Source organism: Lethenteron reissneri, chromosome 64 (genome assembly GCF_015708825.2).
Source record: "Lethenteron reissneri isolate LAM-NWPU_2019-01 chromosome 64, ASM1570882v1, whole genome shotgun sequence".
Classification (NCBI taxonomy): Eukaryota; Metazoa; Chordata; class Hyperoartia; order Petromyzontiformes; family Petromyzontidae; genus Lethenteron; species Lethenteron reissneri.
The window spans coordinates 13054570-13073738 of record NC_083842.1 but is presented as its reverse complement, the minus strand read 5'-3'; the positions used below and the strand labels follow the sequence as shown (position 1 = coordinate 13073738).

Genomic DNA, 19169 nt, shown 5'->3' with positions numbered 1-19169 from the left:
ATGGTGACATCACCGACACACACACTACCAACACACAAATACACACACTACAGACACACACACTACCGACACACATACTACAGACACACTACACACACACACCACACACACACTACAGACACACCCATTACAGACACACACACTACACAAAACACTACACACACACTACAGACACACATTACACACACACTACAGACACACACACACTACAAACACACCACATACACAGATTACAGACACACACACTACACACACACTACACACACACACTACAGACACACTACACACACACACCACACACACACTACAGACACACACACTACAGACACACACTACACACACACACTACAGCTACACACACACACTACACACACTACAGACACACAGACCACACACATACTACAGACACACACTACAGACACACAGACTACACACACCACACACACACTACAGACACACCACACACCACACACTACAGACACACACCACACACACACTACAGACACACACCACACACACACACTACAGACACACACACACTACCGACACACTACAGACACACACACAACACACACACCACACACACACTACACACACACACTACACACACACACTACACACACACACCACACACACATACCACACACACTACACACACACACTACACACACTACAGACACACACGCACAATCTACACGCCCCCACTCTCCTCCACAGCCAAACCAGCCTCTGTGCAAACGGAGCGACTGAAATCCGAGGCGTAGAATCCCTGGGTAAATTACCAGCAAGGTCTGACCTAATACGGCTTCGAGTTGATTGAGTGCCGTGCGCGCTCGTGTGAGCGAGCGAGCGAGCGCGCGTGCGTTTGTGTGTGTACACGGGAGCCGCTCCTCCAAAATCTCGTCGGGGATTATGAAGGGAAATCGCTCGCGACACTCATCTTTGTATAATTTGATTTTTTTGTACCCCCCCCCTTCTCCCCCTCTCTCTCCATCTCTCTCTCGCCCCCCCCCCCATCTCTTGTCTTTCCAGGTTTGCGATTGGTCGCCCGTCACATCCGAGCAAACCCCGCCTTCAATTTCTACTCCCACTCACATCGTCACCGGTGCCCCCCCCCCTTCACTCCACAGCCCCCCCCCCCAACCAACCAATCCAACCCCCGACTCAGCCTACCACTATCCTCATTCAATCGCGAAGAGAATTCGGCGAACGCATCGCAACGCATCCCCATCTCATCGCGTCCGCGCGCAAGAGTTTGCGGGCGTCCATCATCACCCCGCCCCCCTTGCCCAATCACCCCCCTCCAACCCCTCCCCTCTCCATCACCCCCCCCAACCCCTCCCCTCTCCACCCCCCCCAACCCCTCCCCTCTCCACCACCCCCCCCCAACCCCTCCCCCCACCCCCCCAACCCTCCCCTCTCCACCACCCCCCCCAACCCCTCCCCTCTCCACCACCCGCCCCAACCCCTCCCCTCTCCACCACCACCCCCCCCAACCCCTCCCCTCTCCAACCCCTCCACCCCTCTCCACCACCACCCCCCCAACCCCTCCCCCCACCACCACCACCCCCCCCAACCCCTCCCCTCTCCACCACCCCCCCCACCCCTCCCCCCACCACCCCCCAACCCCTCCCCTCCCCCCACCACCCCCCCAACCCCTCCCCTCTCCACCACCCCCCAACCCCTCCCCCTCCCCCCACCACCCCCCAACCCCTCCCCCCACCACCACCCCCCCCACCCCTCTCCACCACCCCCCAACCCCTCCCCCCACCACCCCCCCCCAACCCCTCCCCTTTCCACCACCCCCCCTCCCCCCACCACCCCCCAACCCCTCCCCCCACCACCCCCCCAACCCCTCCCCTCTCCACCACCCCCTCCCCCCACCACCCCCCAACCCCTCCCCCCACCACCCCCCCAACCCCTCCCCTCTCCACCACCCCCCAACCCCTCCCCCTCCCCCCACCACCCCCCAACCCCTCCCCCACCACCACCCCCCCCACCCCTCTCCACCACCCCCCAACCCCTCCCCCCACCACCCCCCCCCAACCCCTCCCCTTTCCACCACCCCCTCCCCCCACCACCCCCCAACCCCTCCCCCCACCACCCCCCCAACCCCTCCCCTCTCCACCACCCCCTCCCCCCACCACCCCCCAACCCCTCCCCCCACCACCCCCCCAACCCCTCCCCTCTCCACCACCCCCTCCCCCCACCACCCCCCAACCCCTCCCCCCACCACCCCCCCAACCCCTCCCCTCTCCACCACCCCACCCCACGCGGGTTGCCGTGACGCCCCGCGATGGCGTTGCCTGGCAACGGGAGGCTGGCGGTCGGCGTTGCCGCGGCGACGCTGCTGGTGGCCGGCCTGGTGGTGCTCGCAGAGAGTGAGTGCGGCGCACAGCACACACACACAGCACACACACACAGCACACACAGCACACACACACACAGCACACACAGCACACACACACACAGCACACACACACAGCACACACACACAGCACACACAGCACACACACACAGCACACACACACACACAGCACACACACACAGCACACACAGCACACACACACAGCACACACAGCACACACACACACAGCACACACACACAGCACACACACACAGCACACACACACAGCACACACACACACACAGCACACACACACAGCACACACAGCACACACACACAGCACACACAGCACACACACACAGCACACACAGCACACACACACACAGCACACACACACAGCACACACACACAGCACACACACACAGCACACACACACAGCACACACAGCACACACACACAGCACACACACACACACAGCATACACACACAGCACACACAACACACACACACAGCACACACAGCACACACACACAGTACACACACACACATCACACACACACAGCACACACACACCCACAGCACACACAGCACACACACACAGCACACACCAGCACACACCACACACACAGCATACACACACAGCACACACAGCACACACACACAGCACACACAGCACACACACAGCAACACACACACCAGCACACACACACACAGCACACACAGCACACACACACACAGCACACACACAGCCTACACATAGTACCACACACAGCACACACACAGCACAGACACACACAGCACACACACACAGCACACACAGCCTACACACAGCACACATACACACACAGCACACACACAGCACACACACACACACACAGCACACACACACAGCCTACACACAGCACACATACACACACAGCACACACACGCACAGCACACACACAGCACACACACAGCACACACACACAGCACACACACACAGCCTACACAGAGCACACACACAGCACACACACAGCCTACACACACACAGCACACACACACACAGCACACACACACAGCCTACACAGAGCACACACACATCACACACACAGCACACACGCACAGCGCACACACAGCCTACACACACAGCACACATACACACAGCCTACACACACAGCACACATACACACAGCCTACACACACACAGCCTGCACACACACACAGCCTGCACATACACACAGCCTACACACACACATAGCCTACACACACAGCACACACACAGCACACACACACAGCACACAGCCTGCATACACACAGCCTGCACGCACACACAGCCTGCACACACACAGCCTGCACACACACAGCCTGCACGCACACAGCCTGCACACACACAGCCTGCAGACACACAGCCTACACACACACACAGTCTGCACCACACACAGCCTACACACACAGCCTACACACACAGCCTACACACACAGCCTGCAGCACAGCTTGCAGACAGCCTGTACACTGCACACACACACAGCACACACACACACAACCTGCACACACACAGCCTACACACACACACAGCCTACACACACACACAGCCTACACACACAGCCTGCACACACACAGCCTACACACACACACAGCCTACACACACAGCCTGCACACACACAGCCTACACACACACACAGCACACACACACACTGCACACAGCACACACACAGCACACACACAGCACACACACACAGCACACACACACAGCACACACACACACTGCACACACAGCACACACACACACTGCACACAGCACACACACAGCACACACACACACAGCACACACACAGCACACACACACAGCACACACACACAGCACACACACACACTGCACACAGCACACACACACACTGCACACAGCACACACACAGCACACACACACACACAGCACACACACACAGCCTGCACACAGCACACACACAGCACACTGTGCACAACAACACCGCGTTAACTTCACCGTGGTGCTGCACCGCTGCATTTCCCTTCGCCGTGGTGCTCTGCACAGTCCCAGCGGTGCACTCCCTGCACCCCCCTCACCGCCGAGCGCCGTCGGGGTCGCGCACCGCACCGGCGGTGCTGCACGACCCGCACCGCCTCTTCAGACTCATACTCGTAGGTTTCTTCGGTAAAGTCACGTAGGTAAAAAATAAAAATAGATTATTTTTTATAAAATAAAATAAAAAACTAGATTTTTTGAAATAAAATAAAAATAATAATAGACTATTATTTTTTGTTATAAAAAATAAAAATTAAAATCGATTTTTTTATAAAATAAAAGTAATAATAGATGATTTTTTATAACATAAAAACATCTATTTTTTTTTCATAAAATAAAAATAATAGATTATTTTTTTAAAAATAAAAATAAAAAGTGAAAATAATAATAGATTATTTTATATTTTTTACCTACGTGACTTTACCGACAAAACCCAAGAGTATGAATCCTTGCAGTCACGAAAGCTTCAAACCGAGAATCTCTTCAGACTCATTGCACCGGCTTGGACCGCACACCAGTGAACAAAAAGAGACAAAGATCCCCCCCCACCCGTATAGCCTGAACAGACTGTTGGGGCAAGTGCTGTTAGCGAGCAGCACCTACGAAGGCCGGCACGACACACGAGGTGGGGGGGGCAGGTTGGCAAACACCGCGCCCGGCCGCCTTTGTCTCCCCAGTGGCGATGTTCGCACACCGCACCGGCTACTCATTCGCGGCCGAGTCGACCTAGGGGGAGGCCCACGACCGGTCGAGACGAACGTCACCGGCGTTGGCCGGGTTCGCAGCGCAGCGCTAAACGCCACCACGCTACCGCTCCCCACATCGCACGCACTCTTCTCATCGTTGTACGTGCTGTATAATGTTCCGTGTGTGTGTATATCCATCATATTTGACACCGGAAATCAAGCGTAGCCACTTTTGTTGTTATTGTTGTTGTTATTGTTGTTGTTATTCACTATGAGATCTCTTGTACCAGTGGCAAAATCTAGTAGTAGGTTTTTACCCTTTTAAACTGGTACAAAGGTGTCAGTTTTGTAGCAGTTTAAAAGGGTAAAAACCTACTACTACTATGTTGTTGTTATTGTTGTTGATGTTGTCACGCGACACGGTGGCCCATCGCCGGGCCTGGTTTCGCAGCCTTCGGAGTCTTGCCGGCTTCGCCCCATCGGACACCGGGGGGGGTCACCGCCGGATAACGCCGGGAAGCGGTCGTGCCATCGCCGGATAATAAATCGTCGACGCGGCTTTACCCTTCATCGGGAGATGACCCCGTGCGTAGTAGCAAACAACGATGAGTCGTCACGTTCCCACGAGCCGCGCCAAATCGTCTCCGCCGGCAACTCTGCACCGCGCGCGCCGCGTGGGTTGCCTATTCCCTCGGCCCCCCCCCACCACCACCACCACCTACCTACCTTGCTCCACCTCACCCGCCGTGCTTTCCGTACGATAAACAAACAACATCGGTAAAGTTATTACGCGGCTACGCTGCCAAACCCTTGGCCACACCAACAGAGAAGGGCCCCGAGGTGCTTGTGCGTGCGTGCGCGTGCGTGTGTGTGTGCGTGTGTGTGCGTGCGCGTGCGTGTGTGTGTGTGTGCGTGCGTGCGCGCGTGCGTGTGTGTGTGTGTGCGTGTGTGTGCACGTGTGCACGCGTGTGCGTGCGTGTGTGTGCTTGCGTGTGTGTGCGTGTGTGCGTGTGCGTGTGTGCGTGTGTGTGTGCACGTGTGTGTGTGTGCGTGTGTGTGTGTGTGCGTGTGTGTGTGCGTGCGTGTGTGCACGTGTGTGTGTGCACGCGTGTGTGTGCGTGTGTGTGCGTGTGTGTGTGCGTGCGTGTGTGCACGTGTGTGTGTGCACGCGTGTGTGTGCGTGTGTGTGCACGCGTGTGTGCGTGCGTGTGTGTGCACGCGTGTGTGCGTGCGTGTGCGTGCGTGCGCGTGTGTGTGCACGCGTGTGTGTGCGTGTGTGTGCACGCGTGTGTGTGCGTGTGTGTGCACGCGTGTGTGCGTGCGTGTGCGTGCGTGCGCGTGTGTGTGCACGCGTGTGTGCACGTGTGCGTGCGCGTGTGTGCAGTTGCATCAAACGTTACGCATGCACGATCGTGCTCTCCCTCTCGCTCTCTCATTCTCTCTTTGCCTCTCTCTCTTTCTCTCTCCTCCTTTTCCCCTCTCTCAAACGCTGGCCATGCACGGTCGCCCGCTCTCTCTCCCTCTCTCTTGGCCTCTCTCTCTTTTTTTTACGATCAGTGGGAACAAGAAGATGCTCGGTGTAGTCGGCACTTTGCTTCGTTCATCATTTCGTATATTTTTTAAAAATAACTTTGCTTTACGTAAACTCCCACCTCTCGGTCACTCTCTCGCTCGCTCTCTTTCTCTCCTCACCTCTCGCAAACGCTACGCACGCACGGGTGCGCGCTCTCTCTCTCTCTCACCACCGCCGCACCAGGTACTCATTTGAGGCCGAGTCAGATTCTAATCATCACCGGTGTTGGTGGCCGTGAGCGGGTAGCGAACTCGGGTGCGCCGGGTTCGTAGCGCAGTGCGCGCTAACCGCTACACAACCGCTACCCCACGACCACCACCACCACCACCGCCGCTCTCACAGTCTCTCTTATCTCTCTCTCTCTCTGGCCGCTCTCTCATCATCATCACGGTGGCTAGGAGATGTTAACTACCTCGCCTGGTATACAGGAGGTCAGGGTTCGATCCCGACCCTGATGATGCCTGCTGCTGTATATTTGGAGTTTGCGGTGTCTCTCTCATCATCATCATCATCACGGTGGCTAGGAGATGTTAACTACCTCGCCTGGTATATAGGTGGTCGTGATTCGATCCCGACGCTGACGCCTGTTGCTGTATCTTTGGAGTTTGCGTGTCTCTCTCTCATCATCATCACGGTGGCTAGGAGATGTTAACTACCTCGCCTGGTATACAGGAGGTCAGGGTTCGATCCCGACCCTGATGATGCCTGCTGCTGTATATTTGGAGTTTGCGGTGTCTCTCTCATCATCATCATCATCACGGTGACTAGGAGATGTTAACTACCTCGCCTGGTATATAGGTGGTCGTGATTCGATCCCGACGCTGACGCCTGTTGCTGTATCTTTGGAGTTTGCGTGTCTCTCTCTCATCATCATCACGGTGGCTAGGAGATGTTAACTACCTCGCCTGGTATACAGGAGGTCAGGGTTCGATCCCGACCCTGATGATGCCTGCTGCTGTATATTTGGAGTTTGCGGTGTCTCTCTCATCATCATCATCATCACGGTGACTAGGAGATGTTAACTACCTCGCCTGGTATATAGGTGGTCGTGATTCGATCCCGACGCTGACGCCTGTTGCTGTATCTTTGGAGTTTGCGTGTCTCTCTCTCATCATCATCACGGTGGCTAGGAGATGTTAACTACCTCGCCTGGTATACAGGAGGTCGTGGGTTCGATCCCGACCCTGACGATGCCTGCTGCTGTATATTTGGAGTTTGCGGTGTCTCTCTCATCATCATCACGGTGGCTCGGAGATGTTAACTACCTCGCCTGGTATACAGGTGGTCGTGGGTTCGATCCCGACCCTGACGCCTGCTGTATATTTGGAATTTGTGTCTCTCTCATCATCATCATCATCACGGTGGCTAGGAGATGTTAACTACCTCGTCTGGTATACAGGTGGTCGTGGGTTCGATCCCGACCCTGACGATGCCTGCTGTATATTTGGAGTTAGCGTGTTTTTCTCTCTCATCATCATCACGGTGGCTAGGAGATGTGAACTACCTCGCCTGGTACGCAGGAGGTCGTGGGTTCGAGCCCGACGCTGAGGCCTGCTGCTGTATATTTGGAGTTTGCGGTGTCTCCCCGTGGTCGCGTGGATTTTTTTTCTCCGGGTCCTCCGGTTTTCCCCTGCACATTTAGAATCAACGTCACGGCGTTTAGAATATTTGATATAAATTTCCACGCGATGATGATGATGAAGCCACTTCATTGAGCGGCTACCATTTGTGACAGCCAGGGTCTCTTTTGAAAATTAAGTTAAGACCTCAATGGGGCTTTGCCTGGTAAGATGGGGGGATGGTTTTGGTTTTATTTGTGCGTGTTTTCTCCAATTGTGTTTGTTGTTGTATCGTTCTTACCCCGTGCCCCCCCCCCCCCCGACTGGACATCTGTGGGGGGGGGGGGGGGTGGGAGGAAAGAGCTTCATAGCTCATCGGATTCCTCCCGCAGTTTCAATTCAATTGATTCTGATGCTTTTACACCATTGGAACCTCATTTGCCAGTAAAAAGGAAAGCTGTCTCGGGTGTGGACCAATCAACTTCAAGGACAGTGCATACATTATCAGAGTTGTGTTTTTTGTTTGCATTATGACTGCAGGTATTGTGGTCTTTGCAAATATGACTCCTTGTAAAAAAGGTGTCAGTTTTGTTGCCAGATAGAAGGGTAAAAAAACAATTATCATATTGTTTACTGGCAAATGAGGTTCCAATGGTGTAAATGCTTACCCCGAGCTCTCATACTCTGACGGTGCATTGTCTTTGAGTTGTGCGCCTTTTGGCGTCATCTGGTCCAACACCATGTGAGACTAGGCTCTAAGGAAAGCTGTCTCGGGTGTGGACCAATCAACTTCAAGGACAGTGCATACAGAGTTATGTTTTTTGTTTGCATTATGACTGCAGGTATTGTGGTCTATGCAAACATGACTCCTTGTAAAAAAGGTGTCAGTTTTGTTGCCAGATAGAAGGGTAAAAATACAATTATCTGATTCTGATGCTCTTCCCGCGAGCCGCATCGCTCTCGGCTTCGGTTCAGTTCGATGCGGCGGCGGCGGCGGCGGCGGTGGCGGCGTTCCGCTCGCTCCGTGAGCGCGGAGGACGCCGCCGCTCCGTCTCCGCCCCACCCCGTGCCGCGTGGCACCGAGAGCGTCAAGCCGACCAGAGTTGGCCACCTGTCTCCCCGCTTCTTTCTGTTTTCTCTCCCCCCCCCCCGGGACACGTTCGCTTGGGGCCAGATGGCCGAGAATCGTGGCGTACAAAACTAATTAGAGCTCAGTTTTTCCACCCGGTCTCCATGCGTCTCTGTGAGTCTCTGTGTATCTCCCTGAGTCTCTGTATATCTCCCTGAGTCTCTGTGTATCTCCCTGAGTCTCTGTGTATCTCTATGAGTCTGTGTGTATCTCTGTGTATCTCCCTGAGTCTCTGTGTATCTCTATGAGTTTCTAAGAGTCTCTGTGTGTCTCTATGAGTTTCTAAGAGTCTCTGTGTATCTCTGTGTGTCTCTATGAGTCTCTGTGTATCTCCCTGAGTCTCTGTGTATCTCCCTGAGTCTCTGTGTATCTCCTTGAGTCTCTGTGTATCTTTATGAGTCTCTGTGTATCTCCCTGAGTCTCTGTGTATCTCTGAGTCTCTGTGTGTCTCTATGAGTCTATGTGTATCTCTGTGAGTCTCTGTGTATCTCTGTGAGTCTCTGTGTATCTCCCTGAGTCTCTGTGTATCTCTATGAGTCTCTGTGTATCTCCCTGAGTCTCTGTGTATCTCTGAGTCTCTGTGTGTCTCTATGAGTCTATGTGTATCTCTGAGTCTCTGTGTATCTCTGTGAGTCTCTGTGTATCTCCCTGAGTCTCTGTGTATCTCTATGAGTCTCTGTGTATCTCCCTGAGTCTCTGTGTATCTCCCTGAGTCTCTGTGTATCTCTATGAGTGTGTGTGTATCTCTAAGCATCTATATGTGTATGTATCTCTATGAGTCTCTGTGTATCTTTATGAGTCTCTGTGTATCTCCCTGAGTCTCTGTGTATCTCTGTGAGTCTCTGTGTATCTCCCTGAGTCTATGTGTATCTCTATGAGTCTCTGTGTATCTCTATGAGTCTCTATGAGTCTCTGTGTTGGTGTAGCCCACTGTACAGGCTCCCCTTCCCGCCACCGAGGCATTTCGAGTGACGCAGAATTTGAGCTGCACGCCTCCCAAGTTTACCTCCGGCCATTCGTGCCTGCGACACGCAACACTGTCAAACCTCGTCATTCGCCGATTTCTCTCGGAGCAGTCGCGCACGCCACGATAGAAGCTCCACGTTTAGAATCGACGTCGTGCGTTTCGAGCGCAGCACCTGGCCGCTGCTATGCATGTCCGCGTGGCGACGAAGCCGACGACGACGACGACGATGATGTAGCCCATTTCGCTGAGCCTATCGCTTGTGATGACCGGGTTGCTCGTGACTCAGTGGGGGGGCCCTTGCCTCCGCCTCCCCCCATGGCGATGTCCGGCGCGCGCCGCGCCCGGCGCTCGCCGGAAGACGATTTGCGTGCGGCACAAGCTGGACGCGCGCACGGCAAGGCCTCGGAGCGCGCGGTGGGCTGGGGAGGTTCCGTGTGCTCTCACGCGAGCGCGGTTTCGCGTGAGTCGGGGTTCGCCTGCACGATCTGGGCGTCGTCAGGGGGTCGGGATCGAAACCGCCGACCTCCTGCGTACCAGGCGAGGTAGTTCACATCTTCTAGCCACCGTGATGATGATGATGAGATACGCAGACTCCACATATACAGCAGACGTCGTCAGGGGTCAGGATCGAACCCACGACCTCCTGCGTACCAGGCGAGGGAGTTAACATCTCCTAGCCACCGTGATGATGATGATGAGACACGCAGACTCCACATATACAGCAGGCGTCGTCAGGGGGTCGGGATCGAAACCGCCGACCTCCTGTGTACCAGGCGAGGTAGTTCACATCTCCTAGCCACCGTGATGATGATGATGATGAGACACGCAGACTCCACATATACAGCAGCAGGCGCCGTCAGGGGTCAGGATCGAACCCACGACCTCCTGTATACCAGGCGAGGTAGTTAACATCTAGCCACCGTGATGATGATGATGAGACACGCAGACTCCACATATACAGCAGGCGCCGTCAGGGGTCAGGATCGAACCCACGACCTCCTGTACACCAGGCGAGGTAGTTCACATCTCCTAGCCACCGTGATGATGATGATGAGACACGCAGACTCCACATATACAGCAGCAGGCATCGTCAGGGGTCAGGATCGAACCCACGACCTCCTGCGTACCAGGCGAGATAGTTAACATCTCCTAGCCACCGTGATGATGATGATGAGATACGCAGACTCCAAATATACAGCAGACGTCGTCAGGGGTCAGGATCGAACCCACGACCTCCTGTATACCAGGCGAGGTAGTTAACATCTAGCCACCGTGATGATGATGATGAGACACGCAGACTCCACATATACAGCAGCAGGCGCCGTCAGGGGTCAGGATGTACTACGACATATGTAGTAGTAGTAGCTACTACATATGTAGTAGTAGCTACACTACTACATATGTAGTAGTGTAGCTACTACTACATATGTACTACATATATGTACTACTACATATGTAGTAGTAGCTACATCTGCTAAGGGCACCGCCGCCCTTTCAAGGGTCCCAGCGCTGAATGCTTTCAAGCGATCAATTCCGGTGCGGTGACTCTGCCTTCAACTTTTACGAACGACTGGAGAGTGTTTAAGATCATCCATTTGTTGTATTATCTTAAGCCGTGTAGCAAATGAACAAAAATGCAATTGCTTTACTGTGCGTGTAACAAAAACGTGTGTGTTTTAATCTTTGCGAGTTTGTTATTTCTTTATTTATTTAGAGCTCCTCTATAACATAATGCTACAAGTTCTAGATTTGAAGCTTTCGTGACTGCAAGGATTCATATTCTTAGGTTTTTTCGGTAAAGTCACGTAATGGTACCATTATATAAACGGAGTGGTAGCTCCTGCAATCTCTCATTTACTTGATACAGCTGTCGTGGCTGTGACGGTTCCACCTGAAGACGGAAGCTTGTGTTGCCTCCGAAACGTCGTGATTTTTATTTTATTTTACTTTGATTAATTTTAATGTTTTACCTACCTGGTGACTTTACTGAAACAACCTAAGAATATAATGCTACAGGCCCCGCGCTAGCTTCGTCCGGCACTGGTAACGGGATGGGGGGGGGGGTACGGGGGAGGGCGGATGTGTGTGTGTGTGTGTTGGGGGGGGGGCGATAGCATTCAGCGGTTTTTTGGAGCGAACATCGTAGCAATGGGAGCCCATCGATTACAATTGTAACACACGTCTGGGGAGAGAGAGACGGGAGGGAGAAGGGAGAGGTGAGCTCTGGCGGATAAAGCCTCAGCAGGTTGCCCAGCTCATTCAAACGCTGGTGGGGGGGGGCCGGTCGAGGAGGGGGGTGAGGGGGGGGGTTGTGGGGGGGGGGCAGCTCCTCCTCATTGAGTTGCGCACCACCCGGCTCATCGTTTACAAACGGAGGCCGGCTTATCTCTCCGCGCCCGCACGCCACGCCGCGCGCTTCTTGTTCACGCGACGCTGGCCTCATTAGGCCGAGCCGCAACCCCTGATGCTCGCCCTCCTTCCCCCACCCACCTGCACCGATCTCCACCGCGATTAGCCACCGAGAGTCGGGGGGGGCAGGGGGCATGGGAGCGAAGCTGCCCGCATCGCAAACCCGACGACCGATTTAATGAGCGGTTGCATTCAGTGCGACCGCTCCCCACCGCGTGGAATCCACGGCCTCATTCGATCGGAGCGCGCGAGTTGCCAGCGCGATCCATCACGCGCTCGCGCCATCGCTCGCTCGCTCGCTCACGCGCTCGCTGCCTTGATCGTAGGTTGCCTGGCTGGGTGCCTGGCTGGCTGCCTGGCTGCCCGGTCCTCTCCCGCCTGTAAACATTTGCTGCGTCTCACTCCTAGGCAGCTGATGTTCCCTCCACAACCCCCCCCCCCACCGCGTCCCCAAGAAGTTTGCGCAAATTTGATTTGATTTTTTCCGTGCTTGTGTGCGTGTGGCCGTCTTGCGCATGACATTCACGCGCCCGTCCCGGCCCCGTGAGGCCATCTCAAGTCGACGCATCGCAGCTGTAGGTCAACGACCCGCAACCGTGGCGAGAAATATTTGAGAGAGAGAGAGGAGAAAAAAAATCTATACAGAAAATATATATAGATGGAAAGAAACGCCGGGCTGTAAAAGACGTCTTTGCAACGTTTATTTTTATCTTCTCGCGTAGCAGGGTGGTGGTTTTTTTTTTTTGCAGGTGAGAAAGAGTCCTTCAGTGTTTCACCTCCTGGGACCAATTTATTTTCCCGTCTGCCACTTGCAATTTTACGTGCTTTCAGATAAGCACCGTCGGTTTGGCAATTAAGAGTCAAAGTCGCCGCTTACATTTTTAAATTTTTAAATTATTTTTTATTTTTCTGAAACCTCGCTGACGTGCCAGGTGAAGCGGTTCAGACGATTCTCCCCCCACCGAACAATCGACGTGCCCGCCGCTTGTCACATTAATTAATTGTGTTCTTTATACCCCCCCCCCCATCCGTTCTACGTTTTTAATTACTTAGATTTAGCCGATATTAAATTTTTTTTTACGGTGCAACGCTCGCTTGCCTTTTTTTTACCCCTACACCACCGCCGTCAAATCCTTCCAAGTCACTTCACATTAGCGCAATTAATCTAAATGCGTTTGAACCCTGCAGGCCGGAGCGACCTCGTCTTCATCGCAGCAGATTGTCGGCCGCTGCGTTAATCAGACCGCCGTGGGTGTCAGTCCGGAGGCGGGGGGGGGGGGGTGCGGTGGGCAGGGGCGGCTCTGGTGGGACTACGGAATTTCGGATTTTCTGGGGAATTTTCGAAGATTTCGGGCTGAGCGAGCGTCGGTCCTCGCGGTTCGGTGCGCTCCCCGTGTGCCTGTGAGATGATCGTGATAACCGCAGCCCGTTGACAATCCACTACTGGATGAAGGCCTCCGCCTCATTATTAGTTTTTTTCTCACTTGATTACAGCAATCGTGCTGTGACGGTCCTGCCTGAAGACGGAAGCTTGTGTTGCCTCCGAAACGTCGTGATTTTTATTTTATTTTTATTTTACTTTTATAAATTTAAAATTTTTTACCTACATGGTGACTTTACCGAAAAAACCTAAGAATATGAATCCTTGCAGTCACGAAAGCTTCAAATCTAGAATTAATAGCCTCCTCCTCACTCCGTGTTGCTCGTGGAGGCTGTCTGTTTACTATGTTGTTGTTGTTGTTGTCACGTGCTGACTCCGTCTGTGATTAAAGAGCTTCATAGCTCGTCGGATTCCTCCAGCTTAAGTCATGTTTTTATTTTGTTGCGGTAATGGGTTAACGTCAGAGGTCGCAACCAGGTACCCGATACCCGTACCCTACCCGATACCCGGCTACCCGTACCCGGCCGGGTACGGATACGGGTAGCCGTTTGCGACCCTGGTGCGGCCGGGTACGGGTACGGGTAGGCCGTGAGTCACTGGTGAGTAACTGTTTGTCACTCATTTCCCAACGTCTTGTCTCTTCTCACAATTCAAGTTCCTAGAATCAACCCACCCGTGCCTGCAACGTGGCTTCATCGCAGAGGTCGCAATCGGGTACCCGATACCCGTACCCTACCCGATACCCGGCCGGGTACGGGTAGCCGGGTATCGGGTAGGGTACGGGTACCCGTTTGCGACCCTGGTGCGGCCGGGTACGGGTACGGGTAGGCCGTGAGTCACTGGTGAGTCACCATTTGTCACTCATTGCGACCCTGGTGCGGCCGGGTACGGGTACGGGTAAGGAATCAAAACCCGTTTGCGACCTCTGGTTCACGTGGTCAACCCTTTAGCCACGCTCTCACCAAATGGTGTTGGGATTGAATCGGTACAATTCTTCGAAATCGCTGCGAAGGTGGAGCATGCGCTAGGCGAAGAGATGAACATTTCATCAGCAGCAGCATCGGCCACCATCTATCCACTGCTGGACGCAGGCTTGCGGAAAGCCATCGGCCATCTCTTCGTGGATGATGAATCCACATCGCTATTACTGTTGCTGCTATTCATAATTGGCATCGTCGCTTGTTGCAGGCAAATATAATTGTGTTAATTTTTTCTCTAACCCCTCCCTCTCTCCGCCCCCGCCCCCCTCTGTCTATTTAAGGCCTCGCCACAGAGACGATCTCCCTCTCTGTGCCTGTGTGTTACTCTCTCTCTCTCTATGTATCTTGGTGATATCTGTCTGCTTATATGTCTGTCTATAGTTTTCTGGTTAGATTTTATGTCGCTATTTCATTTATACCTGATGATGATTGCTTGTGTTGCAATCGAAACGTCGTGCGCTATTATTTAATTTATTATTTTATCTTTATACGTGACTTTACCGAAAGAACCAAAGAGTAAATATAATTGTGTTTTGCCACGAGCATTTATAGCGCGAAACGAAGTAGGGATTGTCAAGAGGCAAATTGATCGTCACTTCCACGGGGAGATTCCTCGCGCGCGGGCCTTGCCCGTGAGCCGAAGAATACCACCGTGGTCATAGCGATAGGCCAATCGATGCGCCTCCGAATGTAAAACATGATTATAATTGCTCGGAACGAATATTGTTTAAAAAATGACGGGATAGATATATATTTTTAAAAAGTTCATTATTTAGAATTTTTTTTAACACTTATTGTTTTATATTTGTATTATTTTATTATTTTCCTTCTACGTGACTTTACCGAAAGAACCAAGAATATGAATCCCTGCAGTCACGGAAGCTTTAAATCGAAATTTATTTTATTTAACTTTTTTAAATCTTTTTTTTTACATCTCGCTTTTTTTCTATTATTTTTGTACCCCGTTTTCGCTCCTGCGCGTCACCGTTCTCTCCACTCGTGCGTTGTCTTGTTTTCCTTGCCCCAGTGGGCGGTGGGGAAACCTTGGCCAGGGGGATACATCGGTGAGATCTGTGAGATCTTTGAGCGTGACATCCGTGAGATTCGTGGGATCTGCGAGCGTGATATCTGGTGAGATCTGTGAGATCTTTAAGCGTGACATCTGTGAGATCCGTGGCATCTGCGAGCGTGATATCTGGTGAGATCTGTGAGATCTTTGAGCGTGACATCCGTGAGATTTGTGGCATCTGCGAGCGTGAGATCTGGTGAGATCTGCGAGATCTTTGAGCGTGACATCCGTGAGATCCGTGGCATCTGCGAGCGTGAGATCTGGTGAGATCTGCGAGATCTTTGAGCGTCACATCTGTGAGATCCGTGGCATCTGCGAGCGTGAGATCTGGTGAGATCTGTGAGATCTTTGAGCGTGACATCCGTGAGATCCGTGGCATCTGCGAGCGTGAGATCTGGTGAGATCTGCGAGGTCTTTGAGCGTGACATCTGTGAGATCCGTGGCATCTGCGAGCGTGAGATCTGGTGAGATCTGTGAGATCTTTGAGCGTGACATCTGTGAGATTCGTGGCATCTGCGAGCGTGAGATCTGGTGACATCTGCGAGATCTTTGAGCGTGACATCTGTGAGATCCGTGGCATCTGCGAGCGTGAGATCTGGTGAGATCTGCGAGATCTTTGAGCGTGACATCTGTGAGATCCGTGGCATCTGCGAGCGTGAGATCTGGTGAGATCTGGTGAGATCTTTGAGCGTGACATCTGTGATATCCGTGGTATCTGCGAACGTGAGATCTGGTGAGATCTGCGAGATCTTTGAGCGTGACATCTGTGATATCCGTGGTATCTGCGAGCGTGAGATCTGGTGAGATCTGCGAGATCTTTGAGCGTGACATCTGTGATATCCGTGGTATCTGCGAGCGTGAGATCTGGTGAGATCTGCGAGATCTTTGAGCGTGACATCTGTGATATCCGTGGTATCTGCGAGCGTGAGATCTGGTGAGATCTGCGAGATCTTTGAGCGTGACATCTGTGAGATCCGTGGTATCTGCGAGCGTGAGATCTGGTGAGATCTTTGAGCGTGACATCCGTGAGATTCGTGAGGTCTGGTGAGATCTGCGAGATCTTTAAGCGTGACATCTGTGAGATCCGTGGCATCTGCGAGCGTGAGATCTGGTGAGATCTGCGAGATCTTTAAGCGTGACATCTGTGAGATCCGTGGCATCTGCGAGCGTGAGATCTGGTGAGATCTTTGAGATCTTTAAGCGTGACATCTGTGAGATCCGTGGCATCTGCGAGCGTGAGATCTGGTGAGATCTGCGAGATCTTTGAGCGTGACATCTGTGAGATCCGTGGCATCTGCGAGCGTGAGATCTGGTGAGATCTGTGAGATCTTTGAGCGTGACATCCGTGAGATCCGTGGGATCTGCGAGCGTGAGATCTGGTGAGATCTGGTGAGATCTTTGAGCGTGATATCTGTGATATCCGTGGTATCTGCGAGCGTGAGATCTGGTGAGATCTGCGAGATCTTTGAGCGTGACATCTGTGATATCCGTGGTATCTGCAAGCGTGAGATCTGGTGAGATCTGTGAGATTCGTGGCATCTGCGAGCGTGAGATCTGGTGAGATCTTTGAGATCTTTGAGCGTGATATCCGTGAGATTTGTGGCATCTGCGAGCGTGAGATCTGGTGAGATCTGCGAGATCTTTGAGCGTGACATCTGTGATATCCGTGGTATCTGCGAGCGTGAGATCTGGTGAGATCTGCAAGATCTTTGAGCGTGACATCTGTGAGATTCGTGGGATCTGCGAGCGTGAGATCTGGTGAGGTCTGTGAGATCTTTGAGCGTGACATCCATGACATCTGTGAGATCTGCGAGCGTGAGATCTGGTGAGATCTGCGAGATCTTAGAGAGTGACATCCGTGAGATTCGTGGGATCTGGTGAGATCTGCGAGATCTTTGAGCGTGACATCCGTGACATCTGTGAGATCTGCGAGCGTGAGATCTGGTGAGATCTGCGAGATCTTAGAGAGTGACATCCGTGAAATTCGTGGCATCTGCGAGCGTGAGATCTGGTGAGATCTGCGAGATCTTTGAGCGTGACATCTGTGATATCCGTGGTATCTGCGAGCGTGAGATCTGGTGAGATCTGTGAGATTCGTGGCATCTGCGAGCGTGAGATCTGGTGAGATCTGTGAGATCTTTGAGCGTGACATCTGTGAGATTCGTGGCATCTGCGAGCGTGAGATCTGGTGAGATCTGCGAGATCTTTGAGCGTGACATCTGTGATATCCGTGGTATCTGCGAGCGTGAGATCTGGTGAGATCTGCGAGATCTTTGAGCGTGACATCTGTGAGATTCGTGGGATCTGGTGAGATCTGCGAGATCTTTGAGCGTGACATCTGTGATATCCGTGGTATCTGCGAGCGTGAGATCTGGTGAGATCTGCGAGATCTTTGAGCGTGACATCTGTGAGATCCGTGGTATCTGCGAGCGTGAGATCTGGTGAGATCTTTGAGCGTGACATCCGTGAGATTCGTGAGGTCTGGTGAGATCTGCGAGATCTTTAAGCGTGACATCTGTGAAATCCGTGGCATCTGCGAGCGTGAGATCTGGTGAGATCTGCGAGATCTTTAAGCGTGACATCTGTGAGATCCGTGGCATCTGCGAGCGTGAGATCTGGTGAGATCTTTGAGATCTTTAAGCGTGACATCTGTGAGATCCGTGGCATCTGCGAGCGTGAGATCTGGTGAGATCTGCGAGATCTTTGAGCGTGACATCTGTGAGATCCGTGGCATCTGCGAGCGTGAGATCTGGTGAGATCTGTGAGATCTTTGAGCGTGACATCCGTGAGATCCGTGGGATCTGCGAGCGTGAGATCTGGTGAGATCTGGTGAGATCTTTGAGCGTGATATCTGTGATATCCGTGGTATCTGCGAGCGTGAGATCTGGTGAGATCTGCGAGATCTTTGAGCGTGACATCTGTGATATCCGTGGTATCTGCGAGCGTGAGATCTGGTGAGATCTGTGAGATTCGTGGCATCTGCGAGTGTGAGATCTGGTGAGATCTTTGAGATCTTTGAGCGTGATATCCGTGAGATTTGTGGCATCTG

General features: G+C 53.0%; 1 protein-coding gene across 3 annotated transcripts in view; it reads left to right on the top strand.

Moving 5' to 3' along the window:
* The first annotated feature begins 2244 nt into the window (after positions 1 to 2244).
* LOC133359255 (receptor-type tyrosine-protein phosphatase S-like) overlaps positions 2245 to 19169 on the top strand; it is a 228283-nt gene continuing 211358 nt past the window's right edge. For all 3 annotated transcript variants that reach the window (XM_061577733.1, XM_061577734.1, XM_061577732.1), the window contains exon 1: positions 2245 to 2381. In XM_061577733.1, the coding sequence (XP_061433717.1) occupies positions 2297 to 2381 (85 nt within the window). In that variant the 5' untranslated portion in view covers positions 2245 to 2296. The remainder of the gene's footprint in view (positions 2382 to 19169) is intronic.